Raw genomic sequence first — 14,413 nt, 5'->3', positions numbered from 1 at the left:
CTGGGATTGAGGAGGTTCGGAAGGCGGTGGCGATGGGATCGGATGGAGGATAGGTTGGTGAAGGCTGTGGGACAACGGTGTTTGGTCAGAATAGAAATCTCCTAAGATCGAGTACCCTGTTTATTTATGTTAAGATTTATATAATTATACTTTATTATTTTAGTATGCCTAAGATGAATCTTGTGATGGATATGAAGTCTAGGATTGCCTCTGGCATCCCGGGGTCTTATATCTTACATCACTGGGCACTGTTACCATACTGAGAACCTCGGTGAGTTGCTTGGATGGTGACAGAAGTGGAAGATCCTGTTACTCTTGGAGTTTTTTTTATTTATTTTGTTTATATATATCTCTCACTTTTGTACTTTGCTTTTGCCTAGAGGCTTGTATTGAGAGAGAAAAACTTGTATAAGCTATTTTAAACTTCAGATTCTGGTTTGTCTGTATATATGGCTAGCCGGCTTAAACTCCGCGAGCCGTGGCTAGATTATTATGATATTATACTCTTATCTTTTGTTATACTATATCTATATCTATATCTTGTGCTTTAAGTTAATTGCTTCGTTAGTACGTTTTGCGCTTTTCAAGTCTTGTTTTTGAGCTATATCCTTCATCGAGCTTCTAGATTATATTATTTCTTTTATATATTATATGTATGAGATTTAGAACTGTCGTAACCTTTGATTAACCTTTGCTTTACGATGCGAGGTAAGGCTTAGGCTAATTAGGGTGTTACAAATCCTAGTCAAGTTCAGGTTGGGTTAGAATCTAGACTTGTCCCAGATAGAATTGGGTAGATCCTAGAGAGAATTGGTGTTTGTAATATTGAAAAAGAGATAGTGAAATTCCATCATTGTTGTGATGGAGAGTGGATGTAGGCCACATTGCACCTAGTGGCTGAACCAGGATATATCTGGTGTCAATTCTTCTTATCTACTCCTTTCTCTGTTTCTGTTAATCAGGAGACAAAAATAAAAGTGTCTCTCAACTCGGCACGAGATAAAACAAAAGTGTCTTTTAACACAGCACGAGACAAAAGCAGAAAAATCTCCTGAAGTTTTTTTAAAAAATCAAAAATTAATATTCAACAAAAAAGGGCTAAGATTCAACCTCCTTCTCTTAACCACTGATCATCAGTTTATTTTTAGTTTATTTTTTTTTTGGAATGCATGAGATGGAGATATTGGCTCAGTTGCTAATTCAATGGATGAAACACCACTCAGGAAAATGACTAGGGGCAAAAGAAAAAGCAAAGTCATGGTAGAAAAAGAAAGGGGAATACGAATACAAAAAATACAAAGCCTTATGAATTTGTGACTTCTTTGTGGCTTTGGCCTGTAGGATGTTCATCACACCCTTCAGAGGAATCTATTTATAAGCTAACGCTCACTAGTCACTACCCATGTATGCAGTGATGTTACATGTGACCAAAGGATTTTCTTTTCTTGCGGATGGTGATTTTCCGAATGCTGCAATAGTGCGGGTTGTTTGTACATCAAACTGCTTTGTACAAAATCTTTGTAAATTAATTTATATCTTTTGTCTAATCAGTTTATCAATCTATTTATAACTACTCCAAGAAAAAAAACACATTATTTCGAATAATTGGCAGTTATTTTAATTTATAAATAAAATAAATATTAATTATTTTTTATAAATAATGATCGATATATTTTTTTTCTTATTTATCTCCAATAACAATTAGTTTCAGTTAGTTAGTAAAAAAATAAAATAAGATTGAATTTAACAAAAATAATAAATTTTAATTTTTAATTTTTAAATTATGAATGATAATCCAAGAAAATAAAAGTAGTTAGAAAATCATATAAAATAATTATCCTAAAAGATTATTATCCTAATTAAACTAAAAAAGATAGTTTGGTTAATTAATATCTAATTAAGATCCAATTACTGAACTACCTTCCCTCTCTTATCACTCTGAGAAAAAAAATTAGTATACAATTAAGATCCAGTACCAAAACTTACTAGGACCTCTTCTATATGGAGGCCACTCAGATAAATACGCCTAAAACGTCTTTTTTTAAAGATGTCTTTATGTTGTGTTTTAATTGATTTTGGTATAATTTATTCGGTGTTTCTCATCACATATTATTAAATTCCTCAAAAGATTTTCTTTCCAAAAACAATAAAAAACATTTAATTTGGACTAAAACAAAAAAGATAATAGATTAACTATTAGATTTTTTTTTAAAAGATTATTTACATAAAAAAATATATCATATTCATCAAAATATATATATATATATATATATATATATATATATAAAAGCTCTTAAAAAATTTTATAAATAAAAAAATAATTAATTTTTATTCGTATAATATATAAAATAATTATTATATTATTATTATATTATAGATTAAAATTTACTAATTTAAATTTTGTTTTTATTTTTAATATAAGCATTAAAAATAAATAATTTTTTATAACAAGATATATTGTAATAAAATATATATAATATTAATTAGTTTTTAAAAAATTCTGAAAAGCTGGTTTTTTCTAATAAAGTGTTATTAAAAAATTAACATTATAAAAACTAATTTCAACCAATATGATATAATATGATATAATAGGTTATTAAATATATTTAATACAAAATACATTGAATATAAATTTTTATTGAGTTTAAATTTTAAATAATTTTTAATTAAATTTCGAATATTTTTATTTTAAAGAGTTAGAATATTTTAACATCATTTTTTCGTATCTTTTTAATTGAGTCTTTGATTTTTTAAATTATAAACCTTATTTATAATTAAGAGTAATGTTTTAACACCACCAATTAGTCACACATATAAAAATACAAGAACAATTCTATTGTCATAATTATAATCTAACTTTATAAGCAATACAATACAATGAAACTATATATAAGTAATATAACTAAATTTTATCTACATCTATAGTCATATTTCATAAATAATATAATTAAATTATATTTATGTTTATAATTAAAATATGAATAAAAATACAAAAAAGTATCAGGATGGTTAATTTTTTTCATTCATAATTTTTTATTATTTTTGTTGTGAAAAATTTAATTATTTTAATAATTAATTATTTTTTAAAAAAAGATAATTGAATAACACAAAAAAGTCTTATTAAGAGTAATTTATTTATATATGATTAAAAAATAATTGAATAATTATATACGGTAAAAAATTAATATTATTTAAAAATAAAAATAAAATTTATTTTAAAATTAAAAATAAAGTTTATTTAAAAATAAAATTAAAAATCATGGTTTTTTTCTTTTTTCCAAAATTTATCTACGAGTAATTCTATAAATATTTTATGATGAATAAAAATATTAAACTCATACTAAAATTTATTCTAATAAAATTTATTTTTATTCTACGTTAAATAAATTATTGAAAAGAATTTTGTTTCCTCCATTAGAGAAGAATGATAAACTTCCATACTTCTATTATGTTATGGCAATAATTTGGCCTGTTATTTTTTAATGTACATAATAATAATAATAATAATAATAATAATAATAATAATAATAATAATAATAATAATAATAAAACAAGTATATCACAGTAAAAAAGAAAGCACGTCACCAAATAATTTATCATCCGAATTATATATGAATCAAATTGATAATATGAGAGCTAACACTACAAAAATCAACAACAAAGTTAGAGACTTACAAAACCTTTCTTAAGATCATAGAAAAAAAAATGTTTATATTTGTGTGATATACAAAGCAATTATCATAATATTATTATTATTATTATTATTATTATTATTATTATTATTATTATTATATATATATATATATATATATATATATATATATATATATATATATATATATATATATATATGAGCAAAAAAAGTCCAACCGTATGTTTTAAAGTAAAATTTTTTTTAATATTTGATTAAATGTTCTTGTATTTAGTACTTTTTTTTGCACTTCCTCTTAGTTAAAAATATAATCATTATAATTTTTTAGTTATTATTGCTAGGGGTGTTTACAGATGGGATATGGCTGAAATTTCGATCCAATCCGCACTAAACTTATTAGATCAAATTCGATATTCGCACTTTTTATGTTTGGATCAGATATCAAATATATCCATAAAATAAAAAATATAAAAAAAATTTTATTTTTATAAAAAAAAAGTCAATAATTTTTTTTGTTTACTTTTTTAAACATATTTACTTCTATCTGATTAGAGTGTGGATCTGATTCGATCCAATCCGATCATCTTACATATCAGATCATATTCTCAAATTACAGATCAGATACGGATAAATACTGTGGATTTATATGGATATGATCTAATCTATGAACACCCCTAACTATTACTATAGGTTCATTGTTGCAAAAGAATGTTTCTTTTATTATAAACTATTATTAGATTTTAATTACCATTAAAACAACTGAATGGTCAACTTAATTACCATTATTATATCCATAGTTGTAAAAACCGAACTGGATCGGTTGGTTTGACCAAATTATAGTCCAGTTCAATTTATTCTTTGGACCGTTTAAGGAATAAAATCGGTGTGAACTGGTAAGAACCGGTGCAAACTGGTCTAATCAAACTGGTATGCTTGAAAAAATTTTTAAAATGTCTCCACAAGGTCAAGTAACCTCTACTTGCCACTTAGCCATTGCACTTCTAAGTACTATATTTGACAAATACTAATTATATAGTATACATAAATATCTAATTTAATTTAATTTTTGTTTTTTCTATTTTTAAAATTAATTATATTTTAATTATATACCATTATTAATATAAATATAAATTTCACTAAAAATTTATTAATTTACTTGATCTATTTTATTGCTAGTATTGTGATTAAGGTTATTTGTTTTGATGTTAGTGTTAAAATCTACTGATATTATAGTTAGATGATAGGCTTTGTGAATTAATTATTTTTTTATTGTGTCAAAATAAGATACTATTGTAGTATTAAAATTTTATGGTTTTTTTTATATTAGTTATTTTTAGAAGTTGAGACTTGATTCTTCATAAAATGTTAGTGAAGATATGCATTTCAAATTTTAATTTTAAGTTTTTAACTATTTTATATTTTATATTTACGTGAGACCAGTTTTATCGGTTCAGCCAGTGATTTATCAGTTGAACCATAAACCAGTGAACCAGTAGCTTGATCGGTTCGATCACTAGTTCAGTTCTAACAATTATATTTCAATCTAATTTCAAAAATTTCGATTTACTCAATTTAATAGTTATGACTCACAATTGGTTCCTAATCAAGTAACAACAAATTATGTCTCCCAATTGGTTCCTAATCAGTTCTAACAATTATGTCTCCCAACTTAATAGTTATGACTCACATTGGTTCCTATTCTTATTTTTGTCACTGTCTCACAAAATCGTTAACGACATGTTGAAATGGACTAACGACTGCTACATTATACATTCTAGCGACTATTTGATGTGACAATTGAAATTTTTTTTACCTTATTTTTTATTTTCAACTAAACACTTAAAACCCTAATATGAGTCACGGATACCTAAGTTAAAAAATCAAACTAAGTAAATTGAAACTTTAAAAATCAGATTAAAGCTCGAATATAACTTCAAAACAGAACTTTAACTTATGTAGTGATTAATTTAAATGAAAATCAAATAAATCAAAATTCAACATAATTTTTATCAATGTTTTTAAATTCGAAATTTCTATACCAAAATTAACTAGGATTTTTCTTTAAATTAAAAATTTAATGAAATAGTAACTTTAATTATCTTAACCAATGTCCTAATTAATTGCTTTTATGTCTTAAAAAAACCGTATATGAGAAAAAATAATTAATTTGTCTACTTTAATAAATAGTTATTTTACTAAAATGAGAAACTATTTTTTTAAAATTTTTAAGAACTAATTAATATTATATATATTTTGTTACACTACATTTAATTATAAAAATTTTATTTATTTCTAATACTTATATTAAAAATAAAAAAAATTAAATTAGTGAATCTTAATCTATAATATAATAATAATATAGTAATTATTTTATATATTGTACGAATATAAATTAATTATTTTTTTTATTTATAAAAATTTTTAAACGCTTGAGCTTGTTTTATATATATATATATATTGATGAATGTGATATATTTTTTGATGTAAATAATCTTTTAAAAAAAAATCTAATAGTTAATCTATTACTTTTTTTTGTTTTAGTCCAAATTAAATGTTTTTTATTGTTTTTAGAAAGAAAATCTTTTGAGGAATTTAATAATATGTGATGAGGAAGACCGAATAAATTATACCAAAACCAATTAAAACACAACATAAAGACATCTTTAAAAAAAGACATTTTAGGCGTGTTTATCTGAGTGGCCTCCCTTCTATATAAGTAAGCAGAAAGCAACAAGATTAATTCTCAGTTTGATTCTTATTTCTATTAGAGAAAGTTTCTTATATTTCTGATAAACGAACTTGAAGCATCAAACCAGTTCTCAATTTCATCATCATGACGTGGCCATTTGGTTTTTCCTGGGAAGTGTCATCTCCCTCATTGTTGCAAGAACAGGAGGCAGATTTGCAACTTTATCTAACTCACATGAGAGATAAAACAGCAGATTACTTCATTCTCAAGGTACGAGTTAGGCATCAAACGTGTTGGACTACTCATCCTCAACAACCACAATCACATTATCCGCCGGTGTTAGGAGCCATTGATACGTTTGCATGTCACAGCTCAATTCTAATGCAAGCGCAAGAATTCCTTCAAAACGGTTCATCACACATGCAATTGCATTTTCCTGATGATGTTATACCAAATGTCTTGATTCATCACATGATGCCAGATGTCATATCCTACGCGGAAGACACAATTCAAACTCGTCCTTCCGGATTCCTCTACGAAAGACCTGATTTTCGTTTGTTCAGTTTGAATTTGGACATTATTATCCAGAATTCGTTTGTGTTTGTTGATGACTACGACGACATTATCACCGACTTCATCATTGAAGAGTCCATGGGAAATACTAATATTAAGATGGTTCCTACTTCGAAGAGTGCCATTGATTCTCTTGAGGAAGTGAAGCTTGAAAAGAATAACAATGCAACAGAGAGGTGCAGTATTTGTCTATCTGAATTTGATTACGGTGATGATGCAGAACAAGTTTTATCAATGCCTTGTAAGCATGTGTATCATCAAGAATGCATCATCCACTGGCTCAAGACTAGTCATTTATGCCCTTTATGTCGCTATCCGATGGCAACAAATTAGATCGCCAAAAATGTAAATAAAAACTGAAATTAGTTACTTGATTCTTCTGTGTAGTTTGGTTCTAGTTCATAATGTGAATAGTATTATGCATTTAATCATGAAAAAAAATTAGTTAGTTGATTCTGTGTAATTTGGATGTAATTCATCATGTGAATAATATTATGCATTTTGTGTGGAGTTCTCTTTCCCAATTTTTTTTTTCTTTTTTATATTGTTTTCTGTTTTAATTTTCTAAGCAGCTTTATTGAAAAAGAAAAACCTTATTTTTGTTTGTTAAAGAAAGAAAGGATTCGGAATTAGAATAAGAATTCCTTTTTGGACAGAATAGAATAAGAATTTTCGCTGTTGACCATAATGTGGAAAAATTCAGTTAAAATTATTTAAAAAATTATAAAAGCGACAAGGAAAATAGGGGATGAGGAGGTGTGGCACAAGGTACTTTGCCAAGGGATGAGGGGCAGATGCTCCGTGTTCTGCGGTCTGGGTGAGGGTTTTTACTTTTTAGCGATGTGATTTTTTTTTTTAATTTGTACTTTTTGTGTGAATGCGGGAGAGGATTATTCGTTATCTGCGTGTTTCTGAGCAGATATTTTGTGTTCTGGCCTTGAGTTCTTGATTTGAAATGGGTAAGAGAGCACTCACAATCTTCGTTAAATTTGGATGTGACGTGTGTCTTCACAATCATTTGTTAAGTTGCCAGTTGGCACTAGATATTGGCCGAATGTAAAGTTTTGACTTTTGACTCATAAAAAACTAACGCGTTGAGGTCAAATAACGTGCATACATGTATGATAAGAATCAGTGAAAGTACACTTAGCTTGGTTGAATGGTTACTTCATTCTTCTGGGTCGGGAATTGAATTCCGCCTTCTGCACGAAGCACCTAATCGGTCGGGAATTGAATTCCGCAACAACCTTGCTTTGCTGCCGCCGGTGGCGGATACCTTGGGAAACTCCCAGTCTCTGATCACCAACCACCTTTCTTCGAATGGTGCCGCCAAAACTGCACGTCTCGCTCAAACACCGCTTCCCCTGTTCACTCTTCTCAACCATTCCTCCTAGTCTCTCTCTCCTCGCCGACCAATGCACCACAATACACCACATCAAACAAGTCCGCGCCCAGGCCTCTAGCCCCAATCCCCATCACTCTCTCTGCCTTCACATCTCCATGAGGAAGCTAGGCGCTATTCCCGGGAAACACACCTTCCCCTTTCTCCTTAAAGCCTGCTCTAACATTCCCTCCCTGCCAGCCTGTACCCAGGTTCACACACACGTGCTGAAATTCGGAATGTGCTTTGATTCCCACGTGGCCAATGGTGTTACTCTGTCTCCGGTGATTTTGCCCGTGCACGCGATATGTTCGATGAAATGCCGGCCAGGAGTTTGAGTCAATGGACAACGATGGTTTGTGGGTATGCTCAGAATCAATGTTATGACGAGGCTTCGGGGCTTTTTGATGAGATGGTTGGAGATGGATTGGAGCCCAATGCTGCCATGCTTCGGTGTTATCGGCTTGCGCTCGGGCGGGGTATCTTGAGCTTGGGCAGAGGATTCATGAGTTCATGAAGGTGAAGGGGTTTGAAGGAAGTGATTCTTGGGGCGGCGTTGGTTTACATGTATGCAGAGAATGGGGAGATTGTTATGGCTCGGAAGTTGTTTGATGAACTGAGAGAAATGTTGCTACTTGGAATGTGATGATCTCTGGGTTGGCTGCTCAGGGACATGTTGAAGATGCTCTTGGTCTCTTTGAGAAGCTGAAGGAGGAGCAACTTGTCATCCCGAACGATTAACTTTCTTAGGGGTTTTGTCGGCTTGTTGCCATGCTGGCTTGATTGATGTTGGTCGTGAGATCTTTTATTCGATGAAAAATGTGTATGGGGTTGACCCGAAGATTGAACATTATGGGTGCATGGTGGATCTTCTTGGGAAAGAGGGTAAGTTGATAGAGGCAGAGGAACTGGTAAAAGGAATGCCTTGGAAGCCTGATATTGTTATTTTAGGAGCTTTGTTGGCAGCTTGCAAAAATAATGGAAATACGAAGGTTGCTAAAAGAGTCGTAGAAGAAATTCTTACTCTGGAACCTCATAATCATGGTGTTCATGTTGCTATGTCGAATATATATGCAGAGGCTGGACAATGGATTGAAGTTTTGAGACACAGGAGGGTTATGAAAGAAAAAAGACTAAAGAAAACTCCAGGGTGGAGCCTTGTTTCTACTTAATTGAGCATTGTCCAAAAGATTTCGTATTTTCAATTGTCATAATTAACAAAAGGAGTAGACTTAAAGTTGCTCAAATGTGCCTGATTAAATCCTAAATTACTTCTATTTGAACTGTTTCTGCTACTCGGAAGGCCAAAATTAGTTGAGGTGGTTGCCGAAAAGGTGGTGTTGCAGTACTACTTATTAATCTCTGATGATCGCATCCTAGTCGCAAGAACATAACCACTGCTTAAGGTTCACTTCAAACGAGTTTCTTCTTTGAAAAGTGTCTTTCAAAATGGAATTGCTAATATTAAAATTTTGGATGGAGTTATGCTTTGGAATGGCTAATGTCAACATTACTGAACGGTTGTGGGATTCAGATAACATAGAAGGTTTTCAGACAAACCAGGACCTGCTATGCTCCTATTAGGAGAAAGATGCCATGACATGAACACTTAAACATGCCTTGATCATGTCCAAGGGGTGTTAATGAATAATCAATGCAGAGGGTGAACAGTGTTGTAACAGCTATTTCATAAAACTTGGTATTTTCAAGAGTTATTAAGATGAAAGATCACTCAAGTGTTGGTCTAGAGTGTTTCTCGATAAAAGTTAATCTCCCTAGAGGAAAACAGCGATGAACTTGGTCCCGATGTATCTTCCCCTCTTGGTTTGTGTCCAGTCTAGTAAAGAGCTATGAGACATTAGAATAGAAGCAACCGTGTTAAACCCTGAAGTAGCTGACCCACTATAATCACCCATAGCCACTCTTCTAATGTGAACTGATGCAGGCTGCGGCTCTCTATTTATTGGCTTGCAAGCAAAACATTAACTAATGGAGGTTGCAGTTGTGGCCTATTATATTCAATGGTTGACACGCCACTGACAGACGACTACGGAAAAAATGGACCGTAAAGCTACGCAGATGAGCATGTAAGGAACTGGACAGAGGCAGGAGATGCAAACCATGTGATTTGTGGTAGTTATGGCTATAGGTGCTAACTTTTCATAACAATTTAAGGGGAAAAAAAGGAAAGAAATCGCCACTGATTCTTGTAGGAAGGAGAAAATTATAATATTCAAGATTGCGCATCTGGTAACCTGCAAAGATGCAGGAAGTGATTCCTAACCGTGTAAGTCGTAACCATCTGCAGTGATTTTTTAAGTGCCTGAGTTTGTTAGTGTTTTGTTTTTATACTAGTTCTATTAACTTCCTTTATGTGATAATTCTTCAGACCATTCAGCAGCCCAAAAATAAAACTAGTCTTCCGACATTGACAAGACAGATAGAAAAAGCAAAGATTCAGTTTGGAAGGGTGAGAGGTAATTATAACTCTGTTACTTCTATGAAATTCTCAAGGGAGGTATATGACCATGCAAACACAATATGACTGGAAATTAAAACATTTTCATCCAGTTCACCTAAATTAGATTTTTCTTTTTAATCCCACACATTTCATACTGTTTGTAATGATAAAATTGTTAATTAAATTACTAGTTATTTGTTTTCAAAAAGGTGGAAACTCAGGTGCAGTCAATTTCACGTGAAGTTGATAACTGAAAGCCGTTAGATGAAAATTTAGTTAAATCATTCAAATCATTTAACGGTTTTCAGCTATTAATTTCACCTGAAGTTAACTGCACCTGAGTTTTCACCTTTCAAAAATTAATGGTGTTGAAATGATAAAATTACTAATTCCAACCAATCTGCTATTGGTTGCAGGTTCTCAACAATCTTCCTTGATCAGATAGATACCCAGAAAAATAAAAAACAAAAGATAAAAAGAGTAAAGAAGCAAAGTAGAAAGACGATAAAAGCGATGACCGCTACATAATAACTCCTATAAGCAGTTCTGTTCTAACACTGATGTTGCATATTAATTTCACGCAAGAAAGATGCTGAAACTTGAACCGTTTCTATAGTATTCATAAAGATATAATGCCGTTGAATACTAAGATATTGTATATAATCAACCGTTTTTGATATTGAATATTTCCCTCTCAAAATTATTACTGATGGATACTAAGATACATGATCGCTCGATTTCAGACATGATTGGCGTGTTTAAATGTTAATCTTTCTGGAACTGTAGAAGCTTCGAATGTGAGACACTGAATCAACTGGGGGGTCTGACTCGTCATCAGCAGAAGGTTCATTTGCAAGGAAAGCATGAGGAGCTATTGGTTCATTTGCGAAAAATGCAGGAGATGGGGTTGGGGCTATTTCCCTGTTTGCATGCAAATCATGAGATGGGACTACAGGCTCACTTGCAAGCACAATATGAGGAGTTATAGGCTCATTTGTAGGAGCATGAGATGGGGTTGGGGTCATTGACCTGCTTTCCGGAAAATCATGAGATGGTGTTATAGGCTCTTTTGCAGGGGAAGGAGATTGTGTCGGGGTTATTGCCTCAATTTCAAGCAAATCATGAGATGGTGTTATAGGTTCAGAACTTGCAGGAAAAGCTTGAGATGGAGTTGGGGTTATTGGTTTGTTTTCTTGGAATGCATGAGATGGAGATATTGGCTCAGTTGCTAATTCAATGGCTGAAACACCACTCAGGGAAATGACTAGGGGCAAAAGAAAAAGCAAAGCCATGGTAGAAAAAGAAGGGGGGAATACAAAGAATACAAAGCCTTGTGAATTTGTGGCTTCTTTGTGGCTGTGGCCGGTAGGATGCTCATCCCACCCTTCAGAGGAATCTATTTATAAGCTAACGCTCACTAGTCACTACCCATGTATGCAGTGATGTTACATGTGACCAAAGGATTTCTTTTCTTGGCGGTGGTCATTTTCCGAATCCTGCAATAGTGCGAGCTGTTTGTACATCAAACTGCTCTCTCTCGCTATTTCTCATTTGTTTCGTTATATACTATGACAGTAATTTTGATAATTCGATGTTGTAAAATATTTTATATATAATTTAATCGCATCTATTTTTTTCTGATTATTTCAGATAATATAAAAAGTTATTATTTTTATTAATATAATATTATATTATTAGATATATCTGTAAAATTACTGTAAAATTATTTTATATGGATAGTGTTTTAAAACTAAATTCTTATATATTACGGAATAAAAATGCTATGTGTAGACTATAAATTAATCACTAAATTAACTATTATGTATTTGTATATAAATATATGTGTTATTTTACTCACTTTTAAAGTATATTTTATATGCTAATATAAATGACTATCTTGATAATTGATTTTTTGTGTACAAATATAGTTAATTTTGGAATTTTACTAAATTTATAATTTAATATATTTGGATATAAATATAAATTATAGAATAAACATTCAAACTAGTTCCTAATGAATTTCAAATTGTACATTTTGGTCTCTAATAAATTTTTATTATTCTAACATTTATCGGACAGATTGATCCTTAGGTAGTTTTTAATAAAATTTTTAATCTATATATTAGATAAATAAGTTTTAATAAATTTTATTTTAAGACAATTAAATTTTAAAACTTATTATTATGAGACAAATGATTTTTTTTTTCAAATAATAGTATGGCTAATCTGTCTTACGTAAATAACTCTTAGAAACTTTTACAGTAATACAAATTTGGTGAAAACTAAAATATTGTATCTAAAATTTTTTAAAAATAATTTGGGTATTCACTTTAAATTATATCAAGATATTCCTTTTATTCTTAAGTGTTTTTTTTTTAATGTTCAATTAGATTAAGGAAATTATTAAATGTATTATAAAAGTAAAAGATAGGGTCTTATTAGACATAGATACAAAATTAATTATAATTTAGTGATTAAAAATTGTGTGAAGGGTTCATAATCTAAAAATAGAGGTTAGATCTCCGACAACAAGGCAAAAAATTTGATGCGTAGAAAATTAGCATTTAGAGTAAAATTTTCAATTTATTTGTGACTCATACCTAAAATTTTTTATTTATACTTTTTAAAAAGTTTAAAGAATTTTTATTCTTTTTAAATTTGATTGTGAAAATTAGTATTTGGAATGTGTTATAACGACATAAACTGTTAGGAGAATTTTACATTGGACTCTCATTAACTTATCCTCTCACATTCATTAAATATGATTGGAAAACAAAATTAATGTTACATTGATTTGTCAAATGGATAATTATTTATAAAAAATAAAATTTAAAAAGTGGAAATTCAATTAAGAAAAGTAATTAAAATATAAATATCCTGACAGTGAGGGATTAGTGGTCAGCCGTTTTTCTCTTATTAGTCAATATATTCTATCACTAACTATTATTAAAAAATTTAAATATATCAAAATTTCAATGTGACACTATAAGAGGAGATAACTGGCCACATAATTATTTTCTTTAATTTTTTACTTTAGAATTTTAGTATATCTCTAACTTAAATAAGAACATTTTTTTCCTAATTTATTACTTTAGAATTTTGGTATATCTCTGCAACTAAATATATTTTAACATAAATTTCAATTAGATCATTAACGATCCACGAGAAATTAAGCATTACATTTGATATTAAATATTCTTAAAAATTTGTAATATATAATTTGAAATTGATAAATAAATTTTTAACAAATATATATAGTTTAATACTTTACCTTTATTTGTAAGAAGTTTTAGAAGAAGAAGTAACTAATTAAATTGAGTTGGTCAAGTAGTTCATTTACTAATTTATTTAAATAAATATAAAAAATTTAATTTTTTTTTATATATACAATAATTCATTGGTTAATTTATTAGCCAATAAAGAATTCTTAAATGTAATTTAAATTCATGCGGGATTAATTTTTCATCCGTCGGATCCTAAGAATAAAAAAAAAAGATGATGTTACTGATCATAAAATGGCGTTGAGATTGGAATTGCACGCAGGTTTCGCATTTTTGGCAGCTGATGTCAGATCCACGATTATAATGCTTGAATGGAACCAACGATGTTTCCTTGTTTGTTGTATTTACACAATTTATGGCCGTTACGGAAGAAATG

General features: G+C 29.8%; 1 protein-coding gene and 1 long non-coding RNA gene across 2 annotated transcripts; both read left to right on the top strand.

Annotated features, from left to right (window-relative positions):
- The first annotated feature begins 6,485 nt into the window (after positions 1-6,485).
- LOC112759143 (uncharacterized) lies at positions 6,486-7,247 on the top strand. Its single transcript, XM_025807966.3, has one exon. The coding sequence runs from the start codon at positions 6,486-6,488 to the stop codon at positions 7,245-7,247; it is 762 nt and encodes a 253-aa protein (XP_025663751.1).
- Positions 7,248-8,023: 776 nt separating this feature from the next.
- LOC112755093 (uncharacterized) lies at positions 8,024-12,120 on the top strand. Its single transcript, XR_011874565.1, has 3 exons — positions 8,024-10,582; positions 10,685-10,772; positions 11,173-12,120. It is a non-coding gene; the product is annotated as an uncharacterized lncRNA (long non-coding RNA).
- Positions 12,121-14,413: the final 2,293 nt, after the last annotated feature.

This window comes from Arachis hypogaea, chromosome 16 (genome assembly GCF_003086295.3).
Source record: "Arachis hypogaea cultivar Tifrunner chromosome 16, arahy.Tifrunner.gnm2.J5K5, whole genome shotgun sequence".
In the NCBI taxonomy this organism is placed as follows: Eukaryota; Viridiplantae; Streptophyta; class Magnoliopsida; order Fabales; family Fabaceae; genus Arachis; species Arachis hypogaea.
This window is presented reverse-complemented; position numbering and strand designations above follow the sequence as displayed.

Bases quoted from the DNA above. Each gene is read 5' to 3' on its own strand.
- LOC112759143 (XM_025807966.3), top strand. From the start codon at position 6,486: ATGACGTGGCCATTTGGTTTTTCCTGGGAAGTGTCATCTCCCTCATTG.